The 21,658-nt window shown below is 42.0% G+C and overlaps 1 protein-coding gene across 1 annotated transcript; it reads right to left on the minus strand.

The window, feature by feature from the left end:
• Positions 1-14,182: 14,182 nt before the first annotated feature.
• On the minus strand, positions 14,183-20,823 carry LOC101786779 (granule-bound starch synthase 1b, chloroplastic/amyloplastic). Its single transcript, XM_004955977.3, has 14 exons — positions 20,622-20,823; positions 18,573-18,912; positions 18,270-18,350; positions 18,065-18,163; positions 17,886-17,975; positions 16,530-16,593; positions 16,348-16,448; positions 16,090-16,199; positions 15,749-15,995; positions 15,498-15,674; positions 15,217-15,408; positions 14,948-15,034; positions 14,736-14,864; positions 14,183-14,639 (listed from the first exon to the last, which is right to left on the minus strand). Exons 2-14 carry the CDS (start codon positions 18,900-18,902, stop codon positions 14,523-14,525), a joined length of 1,824 nt encoding a protein of 607 aa, XP_004956034.1. The 5' UTR covers positions 18,903-18,912; positions 20,622-20,823; the 3' UTR covers positions 14,183-14,522.
• Between the last annotated feature and the right edge of the window lie 835 nt (positions 20,824-21,658).

The following is a 21,658-nucleotide window of genomic DNA, read 5'->3' on the forward strand; positions in this document are numbered from 1 at the left end:
TAGGCGCGAGTGAGAGAATATTGGATCACAACACTTATTGAGTTTGTTGTTGTCATGTGTTATGTGAGGATATTATCATATGTGTTATGTACATGCCTCAAAATGTAGATACTACAAAATGTAGTATGGAACTATATGATACATGCGCGCGCATATTTACTGCTACAGTGTAAATCATTTAAACCGTTTAATTTGTCATCTAAACTGTCTAAACGCTAAACGGAGGGTGTCCGATCATCTAGCATTTACCGTAATCCACCATCTTGATTGGCACTTATTTCTTTATATGGTTAACTATGGCATGATTCTTTTATGGCTGTCACAACTAGCACAGTTTTACAATTTTTTATCTACACTGTTGTGGGTTACGATTATGTTTGGAAATTTTTTAATGTTCTTAAAACAATGCTACCAATTTATCTACAATAGCATAGCGAAAGAATAACATAAAATAAGTGGTATTGACTACTAAGGAAGGGGTCATTAGACAGGGTTTAGTGTTATCACATATGGCTTTAGAAGCACTATCACTATGTCAAAATGGACAATACACACGATAAAAAACACATAGATGATGGTTTTTCATCCATCTCTGGTCTTGCGAGCATTGATGATATGGCCCTATATTGTAAACTACGAAGTTAGTGTCCACATTTATGCGAATCACACGGTTAAAAAACTATCGGAGTATGCTTTTTTGAAATAGTTATAGTGCGGCGGTTGAGAACTCTAGAGATGCAAAATATACTGGCTGTGGGCTATATTTCCCATCAAAATTCAAGCAATAACTGTAGTTATATGAATACAATAATTTTTGGAACCAAATATCTATACTCTGTTATCGAATACTAGTAAACAATAATGTATATACATACATACATTAATTTCATTGAATGCTCTAGATATCATCATCTTGATTGGCACTTATTTCTTATATGGAAATTATTGCATGCTTCTTTCATGGCGGTCAGAACTAGCACAGTTTCACATTTTTTTATCTGCACCATTGTGATTGAAAATTATTTTTGGTAATTCTTCATGTGCTCAAAAGATACTACTAATTTATCTACAAGTAGCATAGAGAAAAGAAGCACAAATTAAGTGTTATTCACTACTAAGGAAGGGGTCATCAGGGAACGTTTGGAGTTCTCACATATGGCTTTAAAAACACTAGCACTACCTCAAAAATGGTCAATACACACAGTTACGGAAAACACATAGACGATGGTTTTTCATCTGTTCGGTGTGAGCATAGGTGATATAACCCTATATTGTAAACAATGAAGTTAATGTATGCATTTAGGTGAATCAAACAATTTAAAAAGAAGTGAAATGTCTTAAATTTATTTTGAACACATCGCCTAATGTGGAGGATAGAAACCCCCCACAAGGGGAATGTATATATGACTTGTTCTCGACATATGTGCTAATCTCTGATGAGGCAGGCAGTAAACAACATCAGCCACTGCAACACTAACATGCCAGACTAAAGCCGCAAGGGGAAGCACAAAGATCGATGTTGGCGAGTTTGATGGCTGCAGTTCTCGAGCCTAGCCTTTGCGTTTGCCAAGTTTGACATCCTCCAAATTCCCAAGAGCTCCCAGCACAGGAACTAAACACGATATGTAACTCAAACTGTATGTAAGTGCTTGTATAATATCTTTTCATGGTATTTCATAAATGCACCATTAACTATTTTGGTGTGTGCACAGATGGTCCAGATATGATTGAAGGAGATGTAGTACAATAAAGGGTCTGTTTGGTTCCTCTTGCTTATTATAAGCAGCTAAAAGTTGCTTATTTGGAGTTGCTTATTTTTAGTCTAGCTGTTTGGATACCTTACTTATGAGCATTGAATGAGATGGACATTGTCATATTTCCCCCTTGTGTTGCTACTCCTCTTTGCCTCCCCACGCTTCTTCTTTTCTGCACACGCCTGATCCCGGGGGCCGGCGGCGGGCAGGGAGCAGCAGCAGGTGATCGGGGCGGCGGTGGGGCGGGAGCGGTGAGCGGAGGCCGGCGACGGTGGCGGGGCGTGAGCGGCGGGCCGGCGCGGAGGAAGGGGATTTGGCGACGGGGGAGGGGAGAGAGAGAGGAGTAAAATGCATTGAATGAGGGCAGGAGGTGTAAAGTGCACCTTTTAGCCCCCATAAGCAAGAGTTGCTTATGTGCTAAAAATAAGCAGCCTCATAAGCAACCCAAAATAAGCAAGGGTGATTGGTTTCATAAGTAAATAAGTTGCTTATTTTTAGTTGCTTATGCATAAGCAACTCAAACCAAATAGGGCCAAAGGCGTCGTGTAAATTACGAAGGAAAGAAAGCTACAACGGCCAGCATTACCATCAAACACCAAATGCAAGGTAGTATGGATAATTGATTGTTGATGTTTTTAGAGGATAGTACATCAAAAATCAGATAGAAGATTTAGTAAGTCAAACTATCAGGTTGCATTTTTAATTTTTACTTGGATTTTATGTTATGTCATATAAATGGAACACGATGCAGGTGACTTCACACTACCATGCATTTAGAGATATCAATCCTCAAGAAAGGTGTGTGGACTGCAGCAGTGCACGCATACCCCAAATATTCTAGGTATAGTGGAGGGTTTTATTTATATATATTTAAATATTCAAAAAGTTGAAGGAACAACTGATAGAGCAAAGTCATGGATTAATGAATGAGCAACTCAAATCAAAGTGTGCAAAACTATATGTCATGGTATGCAAAATTGACAACTAAACAGTGGCAAACAATACGTGATCGTCAAAATGCACGTAATATGAAGACCGAACAGAAGCAAGCAAAAAGGGACCAGTATAAAGTGCGTTGAGCACTTGGTCGTAATACTCTTTGTAAAGAATCCATAGCAATGGTAAATTCTTTTTATAACCCAATGGAAGACTCCTCATGAGGTTTGCTTTTTTTTTTCTTATACCTATACAATAGGAGTGAATATGAGATGTTATGCAAGTGTCATAAAATAAATTAGATGTATTGCATATATGGCTTGGACTGCGAATCAAGTGCAATTTACATTGCCTACTTAACCAGTTGCCTATATGTTTTTTTTTATAAAAGTTGCCAGTAAGTTTGAAATGCCATTGCTCTATGATTTGTATTGTCCATAGCAACGCACGTGCATAGACCTAGCAGTACATATGAAACAGAAAACCAAGATATCATAACATAGAGGCAAGACAATGAAACTATGCATAAATTCGTGTCTATCTACACTAAGAACTTGTCTACCTTTTGAAGATTTATTAGTGAAATAAATATATGAAGACAATGCTGCCCCTACCTACGGTGAGATGGCAACAATCCCAAACTATAGACAAGTGTGCATACCATATACAAGTGGAGATTTAGTACTTCCACTCTTGCCTATAATGTTTTTGGTCTAAACAGGGGTAACGTGGGAATTCTAATTTGTCTGTCTAGCTATCCACACGACCACACCTCTCAGAAGTACTCCTATGTTTATAGTTGTGGTTTCCCTGTACCAAAGGCATAACTTTATAATGGTACCTGACCAAATATGATAGTTTGGTTTGAAATGGCATATACGGCACTAGGCCACAAAAGATTTGTAATGGCAGCTAAAAGGGCTCTGTGCTGGTGAGCGAGCACCCGCCTGTGCTGGCGGGTGCTTACATCACCCACCAGCATAGATGGTTTCGGTGATGGTGGGTGGTTACGTCACACGCCAACATAGGAGATTTCTATACTAACAGATGCTTATGCCACTCGCCCAGGAATATGTATTTTTCCATTAAATATATTATTTCTATTTCCCGCCAGTTTTTAGCTGCCAAATTTAAATATGTATCTCCAACCACATAACAACAAACTTAAATAATAAATAATTCACATTATTAAAAATTGCATCGTACATAATAGATAATTCACATTATTCAACAAACTTGAATAATAAATAATTCACATAATTCAACATTTGGAATAGAGCTATTCTTCGCGCTAATATTAAAACTACTTCATCCATCTACAAAGACCTTTGCATTCGTCTGCCGCCAACACGCCATTTGGATCAAAGAAATCTCCATCCTCATGACAAATCTCGCGTTGGATGAACTTTGCCATGTCCCTACAAATGTTGTTGATTTGTCCTTCTAGGAGCGACGATTGGTGAGCTTCGATCCAAAGCATCTGCAGGTATACAGTAAATGAAGATTAGGATGTATTACCATTAGGAAGTTAGCACATGGCAGTGTATAACAGACTTACGTCTTGGGGGTTCGTCCGGTACCTCCCATTGTTTCTGAGGAACTCGCACATGTAATATCCTCATAGCGCAGTACCAAGAGGTTGCCTGCAACATTGCAATCAAATAGAAAAATGATGAGTTGTTATAAATGAAAAGTCTACATTATATGAAAAGAAACCAAGTTTTTATATTCTTACGAATCTATGACATATTATTTTCATAGCTTCTTCCAATTTTCAGGGCACTCCCTGCCTTTCAATACGTAAAGCTTGTGCGCACTTTGAGGATATAAAGACAAGAGTTAGTAATACAACTTAGGTGTATAGAATCTCAATATGCATTTAAGTACTGCCAAGGAATGTCTTACTTTTGTAAAATGCCTAAGAATTCCTTGTAACTATCTTTGCTAAATCTGGCTGAGTCGAGGACCACTGCTTCTCCATGCTTGGGGTAAATAATGAAGCAAATCCAGTGGTCTCTGCATTATATTAGAATAACTTATATTATAGACAATATTAAATAGCACCAAGTATATAAATAGTAATCTAAACTTGCTAGCTTACCAAAAATTGTAAGCCGCCATGATATGATTCTTGTGAGCCTTTTTTCTCATTACTCTTGCAATGTACACAGACACTTTGCGCATTTCATCTTTATGGGCTTTTACCTTTATAGCATTTTTCTCCTCTTATGTCTATACTGCTTCCATTTGTGCTTTGATAGTTTCATTCAATTTGAACTTGTGCTCTGGCTCACTAATTCGTGTTGGGTCAAGGTACGCTACCGAGAATCTACCGTTTGTCAATTCTTCCTCTTTCCATTGCATCTTGTAGAATAGGTAGTTGTTCAGGTACTTGACATATAAAATATATACGTATGTATGTAAAATTCGTGTATGCGGTACATGTGGACTTACAAGCACCATACGGTAATGAGCTGGATGTCAAGGTGTTGATGATAGTAAAGTCTATGCAAATCCTCGAAATCGATCACAATCTCGTAATAGAGAACGCCAAGGAAAACCTTTTTGGGACACACACAGTGATTACTCAAATGCCTTGCTTCATTGCGGCCATGATCCATCCATGCAGCTTATTGGGTTCCCATGGGCCCTCCAGTAGATCCCACCGATATAAGAATGATTTGCCATGCTCATATTTATCTGGGACATCATCTGACGCAAAGAAATTGAGGTTTTCATCTATTTCCTTTTGCTGAGAGGCACTGCAAGCTACAGATTTCTCACCAGAAGATGAAGCCTTGTGAACTTGTCAACTTTTGTTGATGGAGCCTTATGATCATATGTGGTGACCATATGAGGTACCGTTGGCCTCTTGGGAGGTGGAGATGGAGGCCTCGACAATGTTGGATCATTAATTGGTACATCATCTACAAGTTCATCGCTTTGGAGTAGTGATGCCCATTCCTCCTCAGTGAGACCTTCTAGAACAGGTGATAGCGGCATTGGCTGCTCACCTTTATTGGTAGCTCCCTGCACATGTGACCGCGTCGGCTGCTCGCCCTCATTGGTAGCTACATGCACTTTAGACTGCGTTGGCTGCCCTGTGTCAACATTTGACTGTATCATGGGTACATCTTGGCTCGGTCGTGAGGTTTCTGGTGATGCATTATTTCGAACGATATCTTGGTGATGCCATAGTATATACTGATTCATCGCATCATCGAGAACCTCAATCCCCTAATCAATAGGGATGTCAAGCTCGCACAACTCATCCAACACAGTAACATCTTGCACCCATGAGTATTCTGGCGGGGGTTCCTTTGGGAACACATGAGCCGTTACTGCCATGCCGGTTGCGACCTCTCAAAACTTATTTTGTTTCCTTCCATGAGGTATCACCAACCTGCTTGGTGTATCCACTTGTATGTCGTCTACGGGATACCTCACGTTTGCAATAGAGCTAGCACTACTTGGAGCAATGTATCCTGTGTTGGCAAGCTGCAGGGTTGGTTCTGCCTATCGTTGAGCATCAGATGCTATCGGGTTGGTCATTGTTTGTGCTTGCTGGCTGGCAAAGAACTCAATCAGCTCCTACTTGGCGATTTCTCTCATCTTCTCCTCAAGGTCTTTCTTATAATGGTCCCGCTTCCTATATCTTCCTTGGTCATTCTGGAATGCTTTATCCTAGGGCAATGTTGATGACATCCCTCGAACACGCCCAAAGTGCTCCACGGTTCCAATTGTGGCGGTTAGCTGATCTCTTTCCCTGTCTGACTTGAAAAGACCCTTCTTTTGCATATCGGCGAGTTGTTCCAACCTCTTGTAAATTTCCACTGTTGTTGGGTGTTTGAATGTAACCTTACCGTCGGGTGTGAATATCGGAATTCGAGATAGTACCCAATTTCTGTTGCGCTTATCCAAGCCTTCAAACAAATATGGTAAACCATCTATCCTCCGTTCTTCTTCCTCTCTCCTCCATTTAGTGATCTTGGCTGCGTACCCTCCCGTACCCAAGTGACGGGGGTTCTCGGCAGCTTTCATAGTCTTCCTAGTATTTTTTTCGCTCAGGGCTTTTGCTTCCGGCGTGTTCTTCTGTCGTACAAACTCTTCCCACATTTCTTGAGGAATTCTATTGAAGTCGTCCCTAGCATTCTTGCCTTTCTGTACATATTCTGTATTAAGAGTAGACCTCCAATTCCTGAACATCTCCCAAGGAGGCTCTCAGCAAATTTTCTTGCGGATTCCTCTTGACCTTTAGGAAAAGTGAACTTTTCTTTCAATGTGGCCCACAATACAACCTTTGTAGTGGTAGGCATATTCTTCCGGTTACTAGTCGTGATCCAGATCTACAATTTATTCCTGACAATAGCTCCACATATATTGGAAATACCTCCTGCCTCTCCATGGTGGGACCAAATTGTGTATCCATCCACAAAATCTTTCTTTATCAAATATCTCTTGATGACATTAGTATCCTCCCATATAATTTTGTTGCTACAGTCAAAATACGGACAACGTATTCGCTTTGTCTTGCAAATGCGAGCGTGCTATTTTGCAGCCTCCACAAACTTCGATACCTCCGACATGAAAGTAAGCGAATGTCTCCATATGCCATACATCCATGCTCTTTGATCCATCTTTAACAACCTATGACAAGATTTCCATGTTATATTAAATAATTTAATGAGCTATTCCATAAACTAAATTAAATTATGGATGTATTAACTAATAAGTAGGAAGAAATTTAATAAAAAAATAATTCTATATTACCCTAAATGAAACTCAATTAAACAATTCTATATTACCCCAAAGCTATTGAAGCTAGAAATGATGGATAGAAGTTGAAAAATAAGGTTGGGATGGCACAAACTCACCTTATATAGCCACCTCCTCCAAAGAAATCAAGAGCAAAACCTTCCCCCTTAGATTTGGTATTTTTGGAGCTTTTCCTGAGCAATTAAACCTAGGATGTAATAATTAATAAGAAAAATGAAAAAAATCAAACTCAATTATATATTATTTCAATCAACTTCATTAATTGAAACTATGGATGTAATAATTAATAAGTAGGAAAAATATAATGAAAACCAATTCTATATTACCCTAAATGAGAATTGAATTAATTGAAGCATGGATGTAATAATTAATAAGAAGAAGGAAAAAATCAAACTCAATTATATATTAAGATAATCAACTTCATTAATTAAAATTATGGATCTAATAATTAATAAGAAGAAAAAATATAATCAAACTCAATTCTATACATTAAAATGACAAACATAGCACTATAATGGTTATAACATGACCATAGAATTTTATTCAAAAAATAATCCATTTCTAGTTTTTTTTCTCTCTTCCCTCCTCTCTCTCCTAATTCTAGATCTAGATCTAGATGACAAGCTAATGAAGCTAGATATGATGGATAGAAGCTGAAAAAGAAGGTTGGAATGGCACAAATTCCCCTTATATAGCCACCTCCTCCAAGGAAATCAAGAGCGAAACCTTTCCCCTTAGATTTGGTGTTTTTGGAGCTTTTCCCGAGCTCCTCTCGATCAAGCTCCAAATGGAAGGTTGCCTGGGGAAGAAGATGAACAGGAGCATTTATGGCGGGCTCTGTGTTGACGGGCGACATAAGCCAACCGCCAGTACAGATCACCCCATCTGCGCTGGCGGTGGACTTAGGTTGACCGCCATCACAGTGGCCTCTGTGCTGGCGAACGACATAAGCCTACCGCCAGCACAGATGGGGTGATCTGTGCTGGCGGGTGCTCCCCCGCCGACCCAAGGAAGCTTTGTGCTAGCGGGTGCTAATCACGCCCGCCAGCACGCTAATTTGCCTGTGCCAGCATAAATCATTTCCGAGATGGCAAAATTGGACCTTAAAATGTCTAAAATGATTCGTCAAATATGTGTGATTATAGTGGAGGAAATTGTTGGCTAAGATCATATTCCTCATCAAAGGGAGTTTGTGGGAGCTTACAAAGGAGGAAGAGAACCTACCTCTGGTTCCAACGGACGCGTGTGGCATGAGTTGCCGCCGCGCATGGATGCCGGTGACCCTCCTCCGATGGGTCGTGCCAGCCATGATGACCACGGGTGACGTGAGGATGCCACCGCACAGGCCTTTGCGTGTCTCACTTGAAGCGCGGGCAATATATACCCGCTAGGTGTTGATCCGCCCTGACACCGGTGAGCCATAAGCTCGGTTTGTTGTCGACATGACCAGACTCAAGGATGAGGTTGGCACATCGCTCTTCTCACTCTCCCACACATATTGCCATTACGAGCACCCCAGCGAAGCCCCTAGATGAAGGTGCACACAAACTCATCGCACGCACACTCCGGTAAGAGGCTTGCGATGGATCTCCATGCGTGGGCGGCGGGATGCCGGCGGCACCACTCAAGACTGAGTCGGGGGAGAGGAGAAGGGAGAGGGAGTGAGAGAATGAAGGTTGGGAATTAGGGTTTCTTCGACGACGTTGCTTTTTATCCAAGATGTACTCGCTCCCGACCGTCCGATCTATCTCCATCTCATCAAACGAATGCAGGTGACGCGGGGAGGCATGCCTATCACAAGCTTTGGGCTCGCAGCGGGCCACTAAGCAGGCTGTTCTAGTGGGCCGTGCTAGGCCAAGCCCAGGTTGTGGTACGCCATCGGAGCAGGCCAAGCCGATCCATTAAGCCATGAGCTGAGCAGCTGTGTTCCTGGACCGAGCGCATGAGAAACAAGCTGGTTCGCGCACGTTGTTTTGGGCCATTTCAGGCTGTTTCCAAGTTACGGGCGAAAATTTAAGCATCCATTTATGTTTTTCACTGTTTACGCTTTATTAATTTTCCCATAAGCAATTACTTATTGTTTAGTTTGGTATCAAGTTCTTTGATGATTATTTCATAAAGTTTGAGTTATCTACTTTTTTTAAGATATAAATAAGTTTATTGCTAAATAATGGTGGATACTTCTCATTTTGAACAATGTTACTTCCATTAATCATTTGATCTTAAGGATATTTTAAGAATAAAATTTGGAAAATTTTCATTTAAGCTATATTTAAGTTTTGGGCAATAAGATCCATGACCCTTATATCTTTGGTATAATAAAATTTTTTCACTGAAGTTAGTAGGGAAGCACCAACATAATTTTTATATAATATTTTAATCTAGACCCATTTAATTTGCTCCACAGGGAGTTGAACCTAGGCCTGGAGAATGCTACTCATGTGCTCTAACCACTAGGCTAGATGCCCTTTCGCAAGTGCGATAAATTTAAATGATGCTTTGATTTTTTTATTTAAGTTGAGGTTTAAGTTTTATGAGCCTTTAAAATTATGTGAAATTAAGTTCATTGATTTTTTGCATTAATTTCACTATTTATGTTTAAGTTTAATAAGTTATTTAATGTTTCCATAAAATTTTAATAATAAAAATTACAATAACTTATATTATTTAAGCTGAGAATTATATTTTCCACCAAGTGCAATTATATATGATGCTCTCTAAGTGTGGAACCAACAAGAAGTTCAGTTAGATTACCCTTGTAATTAATCATGACCATCTTTGTTTCAGTTATGAGTTAATGTGAATGTAACGATTGAGCTCTCTAATGAACATCGTTAAGATCAGCAAGATCATTAGAGTCTTATTGAGATGATGAATTAGCAGCTTTCACAGCAAAAAGACCACAATGACCTTAAGGAGTTAAACTGCTATTTACATCCTAAACCACATTTTTGCACAACAACTTTAAGTTTCACCAACAAGAAAGTTGTCCAACTGGTTAAATACCAACAACCTTGGTTCTCAACTTTTGTTTTCCCTTAGCCAGCTAGAGCTCTAAATCTGTGAGACAAGTTCAACCTTGGAGCCTTTTTACTCCAATCCGTTGCGATCTTGATCTAACTTCTTTTGTCAAAGTTGTGCACGGGTTCAAGGACAGAAACTTGTTAAAGGGTTCAATTGGCGTGCGGTTTAAATTTTTGGAGAAGAGTTGCAAAGCAAGTAACTGCTCTGTTCTCTTCGCGCCCCGAACCAGAGCACCCTGTGCGACGTTGCCGCGTGGCACGCCACCATCGGCAGCTCGCCGGCAACCAACCCGCAGCCGTGATGCGATGGGATAGTGCTAGCTCTGCCCAATCGTGCCAGCAGGAAATCCCTCCTCTCTGTTCCAAATCCCCAGCGCCCAATCCCGCTCCACCTCTCCCCTCTCCGCGAACGCCACACCGCCGAAGCTCACCGTCGCATGCCTTCACCCAGTAACCAGCGTGACGCGACCACACGCGCACGCAGACCTAGTAGATCCGCGTGCCCAGCAAACCCGCTTTGCCCCCAGCCCCAAATCCTTGCTGCCCAACCAGGGCAAGATAGCATCCGAGCTCGCCAATGGAGGCGCCGACCAATCGCTGTCATGACAGAGCACTTCCTTCTCCCTCAATCTTATCCTCTTGCCCGCTCGAGCTCGTTTCCTTCCTCCGAACACTTCCGCGCATCTATAAAAAGGTATCGAAGCCTGTTATCGGAGTTCCCTTCGCCACAAACGCCATTGCTGCACTACTTGCTCTGGTTTTCTCCACCGCACTCACCGCCGCACTTGGAGTTGCCGCTCCGGCCAGCCCCGCGCAGCGACTCCTTCACCGTCAGCTTCACCTTGGTTGCCTGGAGCTCGCCGACCCGTTCGAAGAGCTCGCCGACTTGCTCAAGGAGCCTCTGAGGGCCCTGTCTTGCCAGATCGCCGCCGCCAGTTTCCGTGATGCCGACTCGAGCCGCCGTTGTTCCTTGTTCCGCCTCGGCTTGTTTCTTTTCGACCCCGAGACCTCATCAATAGGACCGGAGGTGAGCTGCCGACCCCTTTCCAGCTCTTCCTGACCCTGAATCGTCCGCGAAAGTGACCGGACCTTGTCCGCCTCGCCCGAGGGCTCGGTTGTGTCTTTTCTTTTGACTGAGGGTATCTGTGTTAAATTTTGAGGACTTCTCTGTGTTAAATCTGAGGATCCCGGTACAGTTATTCCTTAAGTCTAAGGGTCAGATCGTAAGTTTTTCCCGATCTGACTCTATTAACTCGAATTAAATCGACAGAAACTTGGAAAATTACATCTTAAATCGAGGAAAAATCAGAAAAATATGAAATCACTTTGGTTGGAATCCTCATTCTGAGTAGAATCCAATAAAGTAGGTTTCACACCTTTTCCTGTAGTTTTGCTACAGTTTTGGGTTTAAATCCTTGCTAATACTATTGAAATCACCGTCTAAGTGTCTTATCCTTTCATTGCATCTCGTGTAGAACTGAGCGTTGCCGACGGCACCTACGAGCTGCATCAAGTGCTTGATGAGGACCCTGCTGCAGAGCTACTCCAAGCTGGAGCAGAGCCTGTTGTTGAACCCGCCGAAGACCCTCAAGCTAACTTAGCGTGTGAAGGCAAGCCCCGGAGCATAACCCGGTTTTTCTAAACTTGTGCATGCCTTCTGTTGTTAATGTTTGTGCATTTTCGTTTACAGGAGTTGTTTGGAAACTCTAGTTGCATGATCCTAGGTTCCTTTGTTCTGAATACTAGTATGACAGGATCTCGAGTAGCTGCTTTGCTTAAATAGGACTCGATAAAAGTCGAGTGATTTCCTGTCACTCGCGAGTTATAGGAGTTGCTTCCCTTCTTTTTGCAACAACTATAAGGACGATGGACGGGGTAGTCACTTGCAAGTTATAGGAGTTGCTTGCCTTCTTTTTGCAACAACTATAAGGATGATGGACGGGGCAGGGCCTTGTGAATTGTTTTGGTGGTCGGTGGATTGCCTCGTCTGTCTAAATGAATTTGACTAAGGTTGAGATGTGCTAGTGTTCATGATCAAGTGTTTGAACAGTACTAATCTCATAGCTAGTATGGGATGGGGAAGCCTAGTACCTGATTGAACCGGCAAGTGGCTTATACCCCTGCTATCCTTGGAACGTAGTTCCCATGGTGCATCACGTGGGTGCAAGTGCGATCACAGTACGGTAGAGACCGGGACTGTGGAGCATTGCATGCCAAATGCGGTTTGGACCTGACACGTGCCTGGGAATTGATGGGGACGGAAGCTATCCTTTGTGGTGAGCGGATGTCGTGGGATTATTTCCATCATGCATGGTTAAAACTCGGATCGATTCGTCTGCCTCTCACAGCTTGAGACTACTTGATCACTATGCTACACTGAGTAATAAGAAGATATGTTGATGATGCTAATGCTGATGTTTTCTATTAATTGTTTGTATAACCATGCTTGTTCAGTATGAGTTGCAAATGTAGAATGGTTAATGAACTAGAACTCATGGCTAAAATGTTGAAAGTAAGGATCCACCACTAGTCGCTTTTGGCAAAACAACCCCTCTGGCCAAACAGCCTGCATGTCTAGGTGTTGGTGGATTAGTACCACCGACGGGTAAGTCTTGTTGAGTGTAGTCGCTCAGCCTTGTTGTGGCTTATCTTTTCAGGTTTTGTTTTGGAAGAAGGTACCGCTTGGCCCTCCCAGCTCCCTTCGGGATGGACGGTCAAGTGGGCTCCCTCCTCAGACGGCGAGGATGGAGGTTACTGATGTTGTGACCGGCTTCGTCATGGTGTCGGACGTCGACGTTTAGTTACCGTTGTTTATTTCCATTCCTGAACACTTTGCAAACTTGTGTCGAATTTCAAACTCTTTTGTTGTAATAAACTCATGCACTTGTTAAAAGAATGGACTGTTGTAATTTCTGCAACTGTTCACTCTCGGGTGAGTCCGCTTTCGTGATCCTATAGCGTGGTTTCATCGGAAAGAATCCGACAGACGACCAAATTGGCTTGATTAAGGTGCACGATCGCATGTCAGGTGACTTAAGTGTGCTTTAGCGAGTTAATTTGGACGGTTCTGCCACAGTGAAGTTTCATTTTGCATCACCGATGGACAGATAGCAAATGAAACTTATTGCATGTTATTAATTGGACCAGTAATTTCATTCTTTTATCTGCAACTTATTGTGTTATTAATGTTATTATTATGATTTTCAGCTGAGGATATTGCAGTCCCACAAAGTGCCTTCATTCCTCTTGATGAATATAGTCCTTCAATCATATGAATGTGTTCTGTGTAAATGTGCAACTGAGGAAACATTGGAGCACCTTTTCCTCCACTGCCCCTTTACTCATGCATGCTGCTTGATTCTTAGCTGCTTGATTCTTAACCTGCAAGTTCCGCATGGAGTCTTTCAAAGATCAGCTGGGTATCCCTTCCTTCATGGGCGTTATCATTATTATGAGTTGGTGTGTTTGAATGTCAAGAAACGATTTCAGAGGAATTCAACAGTCAGTCTTAACATAAAGAATTTTCTCTAGTTCTTCTGGAGTAAAACTAGCCCGAGTTGTATCATCTTTGCTTCTTAAGTTTTGTTTTGTAAACATGTTTCTCCCTCTTTTATTAATATATAATCAGTAGGAGATAACCCTTCCTGTTTCATTTTTTTTTTAAAAAAAGCAGCAGCCAACAACGCACAACAATGAGCCAGTCAAAACAAGATAAGCAAGTCTTTCAAGACCCTATCACGTGGGACCATTCGAGTTCCCCACTGGCATTACATATTTACATAAGATTGGCGATTGAACGAAAACGGGAGGTAGGTCCAAACATCCCAGCTAACGTTGCGCTTGAACGAAACCAGGCATCATGCCTTCTTTAGAATACCAACAGGGATTATATTACAGATGGCATGACGTAGAGGCGAAATTCCTGGATTTGCCGGTGCCTGGCTCCGCATTTCATGGAAGGCTAAGAAATTTAACCTATGACCTATTACTACTGCATATTGCTTAGTAATGCATATTTCCGAGGTACGAGGCTTCAGGGAGTGGCCACATTTTCCTTGGCAAGTGGAGCGATCTCCTCGCCCTCGATTCCTGCCTGACTTCCCTCGACCCCGAGGCCAAGAAGCACCTCCTCCCACTTCTTTGCCGGCCCCTGAATCAGAGAAGGGAGGGGGTTATCCTTATTTTCACAAAGAGTAGCTGCAAGGTACCGTTTGAGAACTTATTAGTTATTAGCATCTGTGCCTACCTTCCAGGACAGGTCCTGCGCCATGCAGTTCTGAACCATCACATGGAACGCCGGGGTGTTGTACTGTTTCAGAGCTCGTGTGACAGTCAAGCCGACTGCTGTGACGTCAGCTGGATCGACAGTTTCACACTACAGGATAGCAAAGGCTATGATCAAGGACTATTTCTTGAGCGTAAGAGCAAAAGAGTCAGTGATTGCCTACTATTCTTTACCTCGACGTTGAACGAACCCATGTGGAATCCGGTGATGCCCTCCTTAACCGTGTCTACAAGTCCTCCGGTTGATGAACATATTGGAATCTGAAAAAATGCAATTTTGATGTTGATGGTCATTTTTCCCACTTTCTCTACTTTAATAAGTTGTATTTTCTAACACATTATAGAAAATCAAGATATAACATGATAAGAAAGAAATTTCTACTAATATTTTGACTTTATGTACTCAAACTGGAAATGTAACAAGGCAAGTTAGAAATTCTTACCACCCCATATCTCATCCCTTGCAACTGAATGAGACCACAGGGCTCAAACCTACTTGGGACAATGATGAAGTCAGCCCCAGCAAACATCATATGCGCCAATGGTACGTTGAATTTTGCTATGCCTCTAGCATTGTTTGGATATTTCACTTCCAGCAGCGTCAATTCCTCCTCCATTTTCTTCTTTCCCGTACCCTGAAGAGCAAAAGAAAATTTTCTCAGCAGCCATCAGCTTGCATTATGGCATGTGAAAGCATTAGAATCACTTATTAATTGAAACATACAAGAACAATTATCTGGACATTCTCGCCCACAAACTCTGGAATGGCTGAAATAAGTATGTCTGATCCTTTCTGTTCTTCAAGACGGCCAACAAAAACTATAACTGGGATGCTGGAGTCCACAGGCAATCCAACTTCAGCTTGCAACCTTTCTTTATTTAGAGCCCTTGCTTCAGTTACCTGACAAGTTATTTCATTAAGGAAAGAAATTTCCATATGTGGTAAGAACGGGCATGTCATCATAGTGACCTTACCGTTGTTGCGTCATATTTCACACTGATGTACTTATCTGTTGCAGGATCCCATTCATAAACATCCATGCCATTTACAATTCCAGTTTCAAGGGGCTTTGTGCGAAGGACACCATCCAACTCAACACCTTTATCTGGGCCAGAGGTGAGTTCCTTGACATAATGTGGACTGACTGTTAGAACCAGATCACTCTCCATGATCCCTCCCTTCATCCAGTTAATCTTTCTACCTAATACAGGCTTAACATGCCTGCAAACATTCACATTCTACCAATGTCAAAGAAGCCAGAAGAACATACAGATATCTAATGAAGCAATAGAACATGAAGCCCCATAGGCCATACCCATCAAGAAAATCAAATGACGGCAAGAAACTGTCAGGTAGATTAAGAAGATCGAAGTCTGCTCTGGCAAATCGACCTTGATAGGCAATATTGTGAATACAGAAAGCAACCTACAAGATCACAGTTAACAAACAAAAACAGGTAAAAATGAACATCTGTGAAGCAAGAATACAAAAAAATAATCATTCGCTACTCCCCCACAAATTTATTGCACGAGATTGCTTAAAATTTAAAAAACAAAAGAAGGAAATGGGATACCTTAGCATTTGCATAAATTCCATTTGCCTTGTACATGTTCTTTAGATAGCATGGCAGAACTGCAGTGTGCCAATCATTTGCTACGAAGACAACATCTTCTCCTGATTACAAGGAAAAAAGGGTTGAATGCTAGTAAGCAAGAGAGTGCGGCCATGTTAGTTCATCTAATAGACAAGACCTACCATATGGTCCAGAGAAATATTCAGAATTGTTGAGATTGAGAACTCTTGGAGCCTCCAATGCAGCCTAAAAGATAACTAGATTAGAAGAAACTTCACTAAAATAATATAAAACAGAGAAATTGGTTTGGTTGCAGTGTGCTCTAAATGATCAAAAGATGATTTGCCCTAAACTTCAAACTAAAGTCAGTGGCTAAATGTATCCTAAGTTCCAGACCCAAGCCAACAAATTAATTACTAAGTGAAAAGATCTACTGAGCTTCTGCACCAACCAATTCACTCAATAGTATAGCATATTGAGGAAATGTGGGAATACATTAATATTAAACACATTCTCCAACCTCTGTTTTCCATCAAAACGATGGCATCAACTTGAAAAGTTGATAAAAAACAATGAATAGACGCATCGTCTTTTCTTTGGACAATGTCATCTTCATCCGCCACTCACGAAAAAAGGTCTTACCAGTTACCAACCTAACCCACAATGTAACCATGCAAGCCTAGAAAACTTGGCCACTTGGGTAAGCATTACCTTGCCAAGCTTTTTCCAGATTTTATTTTGAAAAAAAAAAAGACTGTGCCTTGCCTACATGAACTAATCATGTTTAATAAGCTATTAGATATAACATTAGTGATTAGAATTCACTTAGTATATACCTAAATGCTGCAGTAAACTAATGCATGGAAGTTATGATATCAATAGGCTTTGATAATCAAATAGTCAAAAAGATGTGTTATCAGAAGAGCAAATGCCACAAGGTACAGTCACACTTGCTACTCAAGAAAATATGGAACAGCATTAGTCTGACAATAACATACATGGTTTTTCTCACCGAACACAAAAGGTAAATTCACTATCAACAATGATGAAAATTGCAGTTACTAAAGCAAAGCTATAAGAAGTACATTTGTTAGGCTGCTCATGCTAGTTTGCGTGAAAATTAGTGAAACTAGGGATGGTGGGGTGGGGTGGTGGCAAGGAAGCAGTAGAGGGGACAAAGGGAAATTTTCAGTGTGGTAACGTTGCCTATATGACAAGGTGAAAACGGCACATCAAACAATCTTTAGTGTTGGAGTTGCTTCATTTGGGCTGCACTGGTTGTAACAGAAAATGCGAAGTGCCAATCTTTTCAGTAACAAATATCTAAACCCCATCCAGTAGTATTTGTTCAGATGCATCATCTATTGTGTATTATAAATAGGAAAACATAATTTTACAACAAGGTTTTGTAATAAGGGTTTCTAGGAGTCTAACAGATCAAGAGTTGCCAAGGATTACTTAAAGAAAACCTTAAATTAGGAAAGAGAATGCATGGATTTGCTAAGCATATGGAAATGTAAATAAACTGGATTACTTACAAGGCACAAAAGGCAGAACCTCAACTGGTTATCTCGATAGTCAGTTCCAGTAGTTGGACCATACAGTTTTGCTCCAGTCTTGCCCCATACCTAGAGAATATGATTCAAATGCAATATTGAAAGGTCATCACACTTGCTTAGGTTATTCAATAAGCATGCAACAGTGCAATTCAACAGACCTTTTCAAGAAACATAGGATGATCGACAAAAACACGATCAACTCCTCTTTTGTAGCAGTGGAAGAACCGAACTGTTTCTACCGTGTCACCAACATTTACCTGTGCAAGTGAAATATTTTTCAGGCTTTTAGCATATAAAATATCATCAAGCAGCTACAAGTTGAATACAAACCAAATAGCAAAACAGAGAAACTAAAAAGTATACCTCAACAAGGACATTTGTATCCCATGCATCCTTGTATTGATCGTAGCGAGGAGCTATCGTCATGACTCGGTGTCCCATAGCCTATAAAAAAATGATATGTGCATAGTGTAAAGCATATAACAAAGCCTGCATTAAGCATCGTTACAGTAAGCAGAAACTAGGGTGATCAGTGATCACATACTCTCAATTGGATCTAATTACATAAGAGTGGCAAGGAACACCGGAATACAACTGGTTGCACCATGGACTCAAGCTTTGGAACTTGTAGGTATCAAAATAGCAATGTATTGCAAGAATACTTACAGCCAGAGCTGGGGGCAGTCCCCCTACTACATCACCAAGGCCACCAGTTTTGCACCATGGGTGCACTTCAGTTGCAACAAAAACAATGGTCATTCCAGTAGAACATACAATAGGTGCCCGGGACCTAGTAGCCTTTGGATGAATTCCATTATTTGTAGCTCTTCTTTTGGCCAGATGTGTCTTACTTCGCGTGGATTGGGAGCGCTTGCTTAAGAACGTAACTCCACCACAACATTTTTGGAATTGCATGTGAGGTCCCTGTTTCAGTGCACTGGGCCTATTTGTTTGGTAAGAACCATAGGCAGATATTGAACCCATCGTTGCAGCCATCAATGGTGACCTGTCAAATTCCAAATGAAGATCAAAACTTGTTCATGTTATTCCGGTTCAGGGAAACATCAAAACTGCATTGCCTAAGTACATATTCTAAATGGAGAGCGGCACAAATATTTTTATGTTAAGTATTTATAATATCACAAATATGAGTCTGAAATTAAAAAAAATAGTCATCATGAAATGGTAGATAAAAAGGAAGATAAAGAATATGTTGATGTAGAACAAGTGTTCATGAGACTAGATCCAAGTATAACTATTTGAGGTTCAAGTGCTTGACTGATAAGAATAGTCAAACTTCAGATGCTGAAGTTATTCAAGGCGACTAATTTGCTAGCTTAGTAGCCCCATACCATAAATGGCCTCCAGTGCACTCTGAGACACCATCAAGGGAAGGCTAGTTTTCCTTTAATGTAGGATGCGGCCACATTCATTTGCCCAAGATTCTAAGTCTATGCGAAAAGTTAGTGAGGTTTCTGAAATCTAAATCTCCATACACTTCAGCACCCTCATGGGCTAGCTTAGTTACCCAGTTCGGTCATTTTTACTCAGACACAGTAAGGAAAGAGGAAATAACCTTTTTACACCAAAAAATTTGGTCTTTTTAAATTTTAGCTTAGTAGGTTACCTTGATTCAGCAAGTGTGACTACCTACAAGGTAAAAGAAATAAGAAAAGAAAAGACTTCCTCATGGATGAGTTCTACTTAAACAAACTATAATGCATATTACTCAACTGAAATAGAAGATTTTATTCGTCCAAAAAAAAGATTGGTTTGTCGGGGGGAAAGAAACGGGAGATTTTTCGTAATGAGAAGGACCACACATGGAGAGATGTTTTTTTTTTAAAAAAAAAGAAATGTTTACATTTTACTGATGAGATTTTCTTTTAAAATTTTGATCGGGTAGCATAGGGTCCGACCCTGCAAATTAGAGTGTGACAAAAACATAGCAAACCATAACTATCACAATTCACAAATGTCGCTGTCCAAGCAACCTACTGCCATGTTCATGTCGATAAATAAGTGGACCCAGGTGGTCTTGACATTCTCTTACTTTCTTTTTATTATGAGCCGTCATGGCATGCAAAGTATCCAGATTCCGAGATTCAAACAACACGAAGAACAGTGCTGAAAATAAGTGCAAACAGTTCAGAAACCCAGATCCTGGCACCACAAAAGTATGCATGTGGGGGCATGTAAGAAAAGAATATAGATTCCCGTAAGAAATTGGTTCCTGATACCGAAACATCATATCAAGAATACTCACTGATCACAAGTGCCTCTCGAGAAGTTTAGCTACGCAACAAGTTTTTTTTTTTCTGGACAAGCTGACCCAAGACTACTTTCTCAGACCCTCTGACCAACTACCTATCTGAGTACCTGTGAAGTGGGAGCAAAGCAAAACGGTCGAGCATAACAGAGAACCTACTACCCTCCCGCGTACTGAAGCCGTAGCTCACAAGATCGAGAGCGTGCAGGAGCAGGAGGCACGGGATGGGGGAGGAATGAGCTTCAGTTGGTTCAGTGTGAAACAGTAAACAAATAAATCCAATACCTAATTTCCTCCACCCTCCTCGAATAGTCGAACCCCAAAACCAAGAAACAATCGAACTGCAGCAGCACATTATACCCTCACTGCTCCAATCGAACTGCATTTCTGGGGGTGGGGCGGAAGAAGAAGAGGAAGAAGGCTCAAAAAATGGGAATGCCGGATACCTTGCGCTGCTCGGCTGCGCCGCGGTGACTGCAACCGCGGGAGGAAGAAGGCGAAGCAGCGGCTGGCTCGCCAAAGCGGCTTGGGGGAGTGCGGACTGCAGGGCGCGGGCGGAGGGAGGGAGGCTCGCTCAGGTAGAAGTAGAAGTAGAAACGAGAAGCAGGCGGCGACGGAGCGAGGAGGGCCAGGAAAAGATCGCGCGCGCCACAGCGGCCACACGATGCCTGCGCAGGCACGGCCACCACACACGGGCGCCCAGGCCTCGGCAGCGTACCCGGGCCGCACCGGAGCGACCGACGGGTCCGAGGGGGCGAGGAGGCGAATATGCCGAGGCGAGGCGTGAAGCAGGGGAGCCTCGGGGCGCGCCAGGCGGCACGAGGGCCGTCGGTTAGCTGGGCCCAGCGGGGGGAAAAAGAGCGGAGAACTCGTGGCCTTCCCCGTGCGCGGCGGGGGGCGCGCGGATCAGGGTCTCAGTCTCAGGGAACAGGGGCGGGGGGGCGCGGGGGAGCGTGAGCCGTTGGTTCGGGGAGGGTGGCGTCGGCTAGCGGGATGGGGCAGCGGCCGATGGCGCAGCGTGTTGGTGGACGCGGGGAAAAGGACGCGGGACATGTGTTGGGACGGGCCCTGGTGTCGGGTGACCGCGTACGAGATTTTTTCTTCTTTTTTTTTTCGCTCTTAGCTGTTGCTCTCTTCCTTTTTATCGTGACCCACTGAGAGGCGAAGTAAATTATTTTCTCCTCTGCACCTTAAATTCGGAACGAAAATTGCTCCACCGCACAAAAGAGGTCACATGAAACAAAACACCTGCCAACCATGGTTTTTTAGATTCACTCAAAAAAAAAACATGGTTTTTTAGACCGAACCTAAGAGGAAAGACTAGTGATCAAGCAGCTCGTTAAGAAAATAGTGAGAAGCAGGGACGGGTGATAGTGGAAACCATAATAAGCATGACGCAAAACTACGAGGGTGTCATGCCAGCGGCAGGGGCAATGTGAGGTGATCAAGGAAAATTGTGAAGAAAGTGTTAAACTACAGTCTA

This window comes from Setaria italica, chromosome II (assembly GCF_000263155.2).
Source record: "Setaria italica strain Yugu1 chromosome II, Setaria_italica_v2.0, whole genome shotgun sequence".
Classification (NCBI taxonomy): domain Eukaryota; kingdom Viridiplantae; phylum Streptophyta; class Magnoliopsida; order Poales; family Poaceae; genus Setaria; species Setaria italica.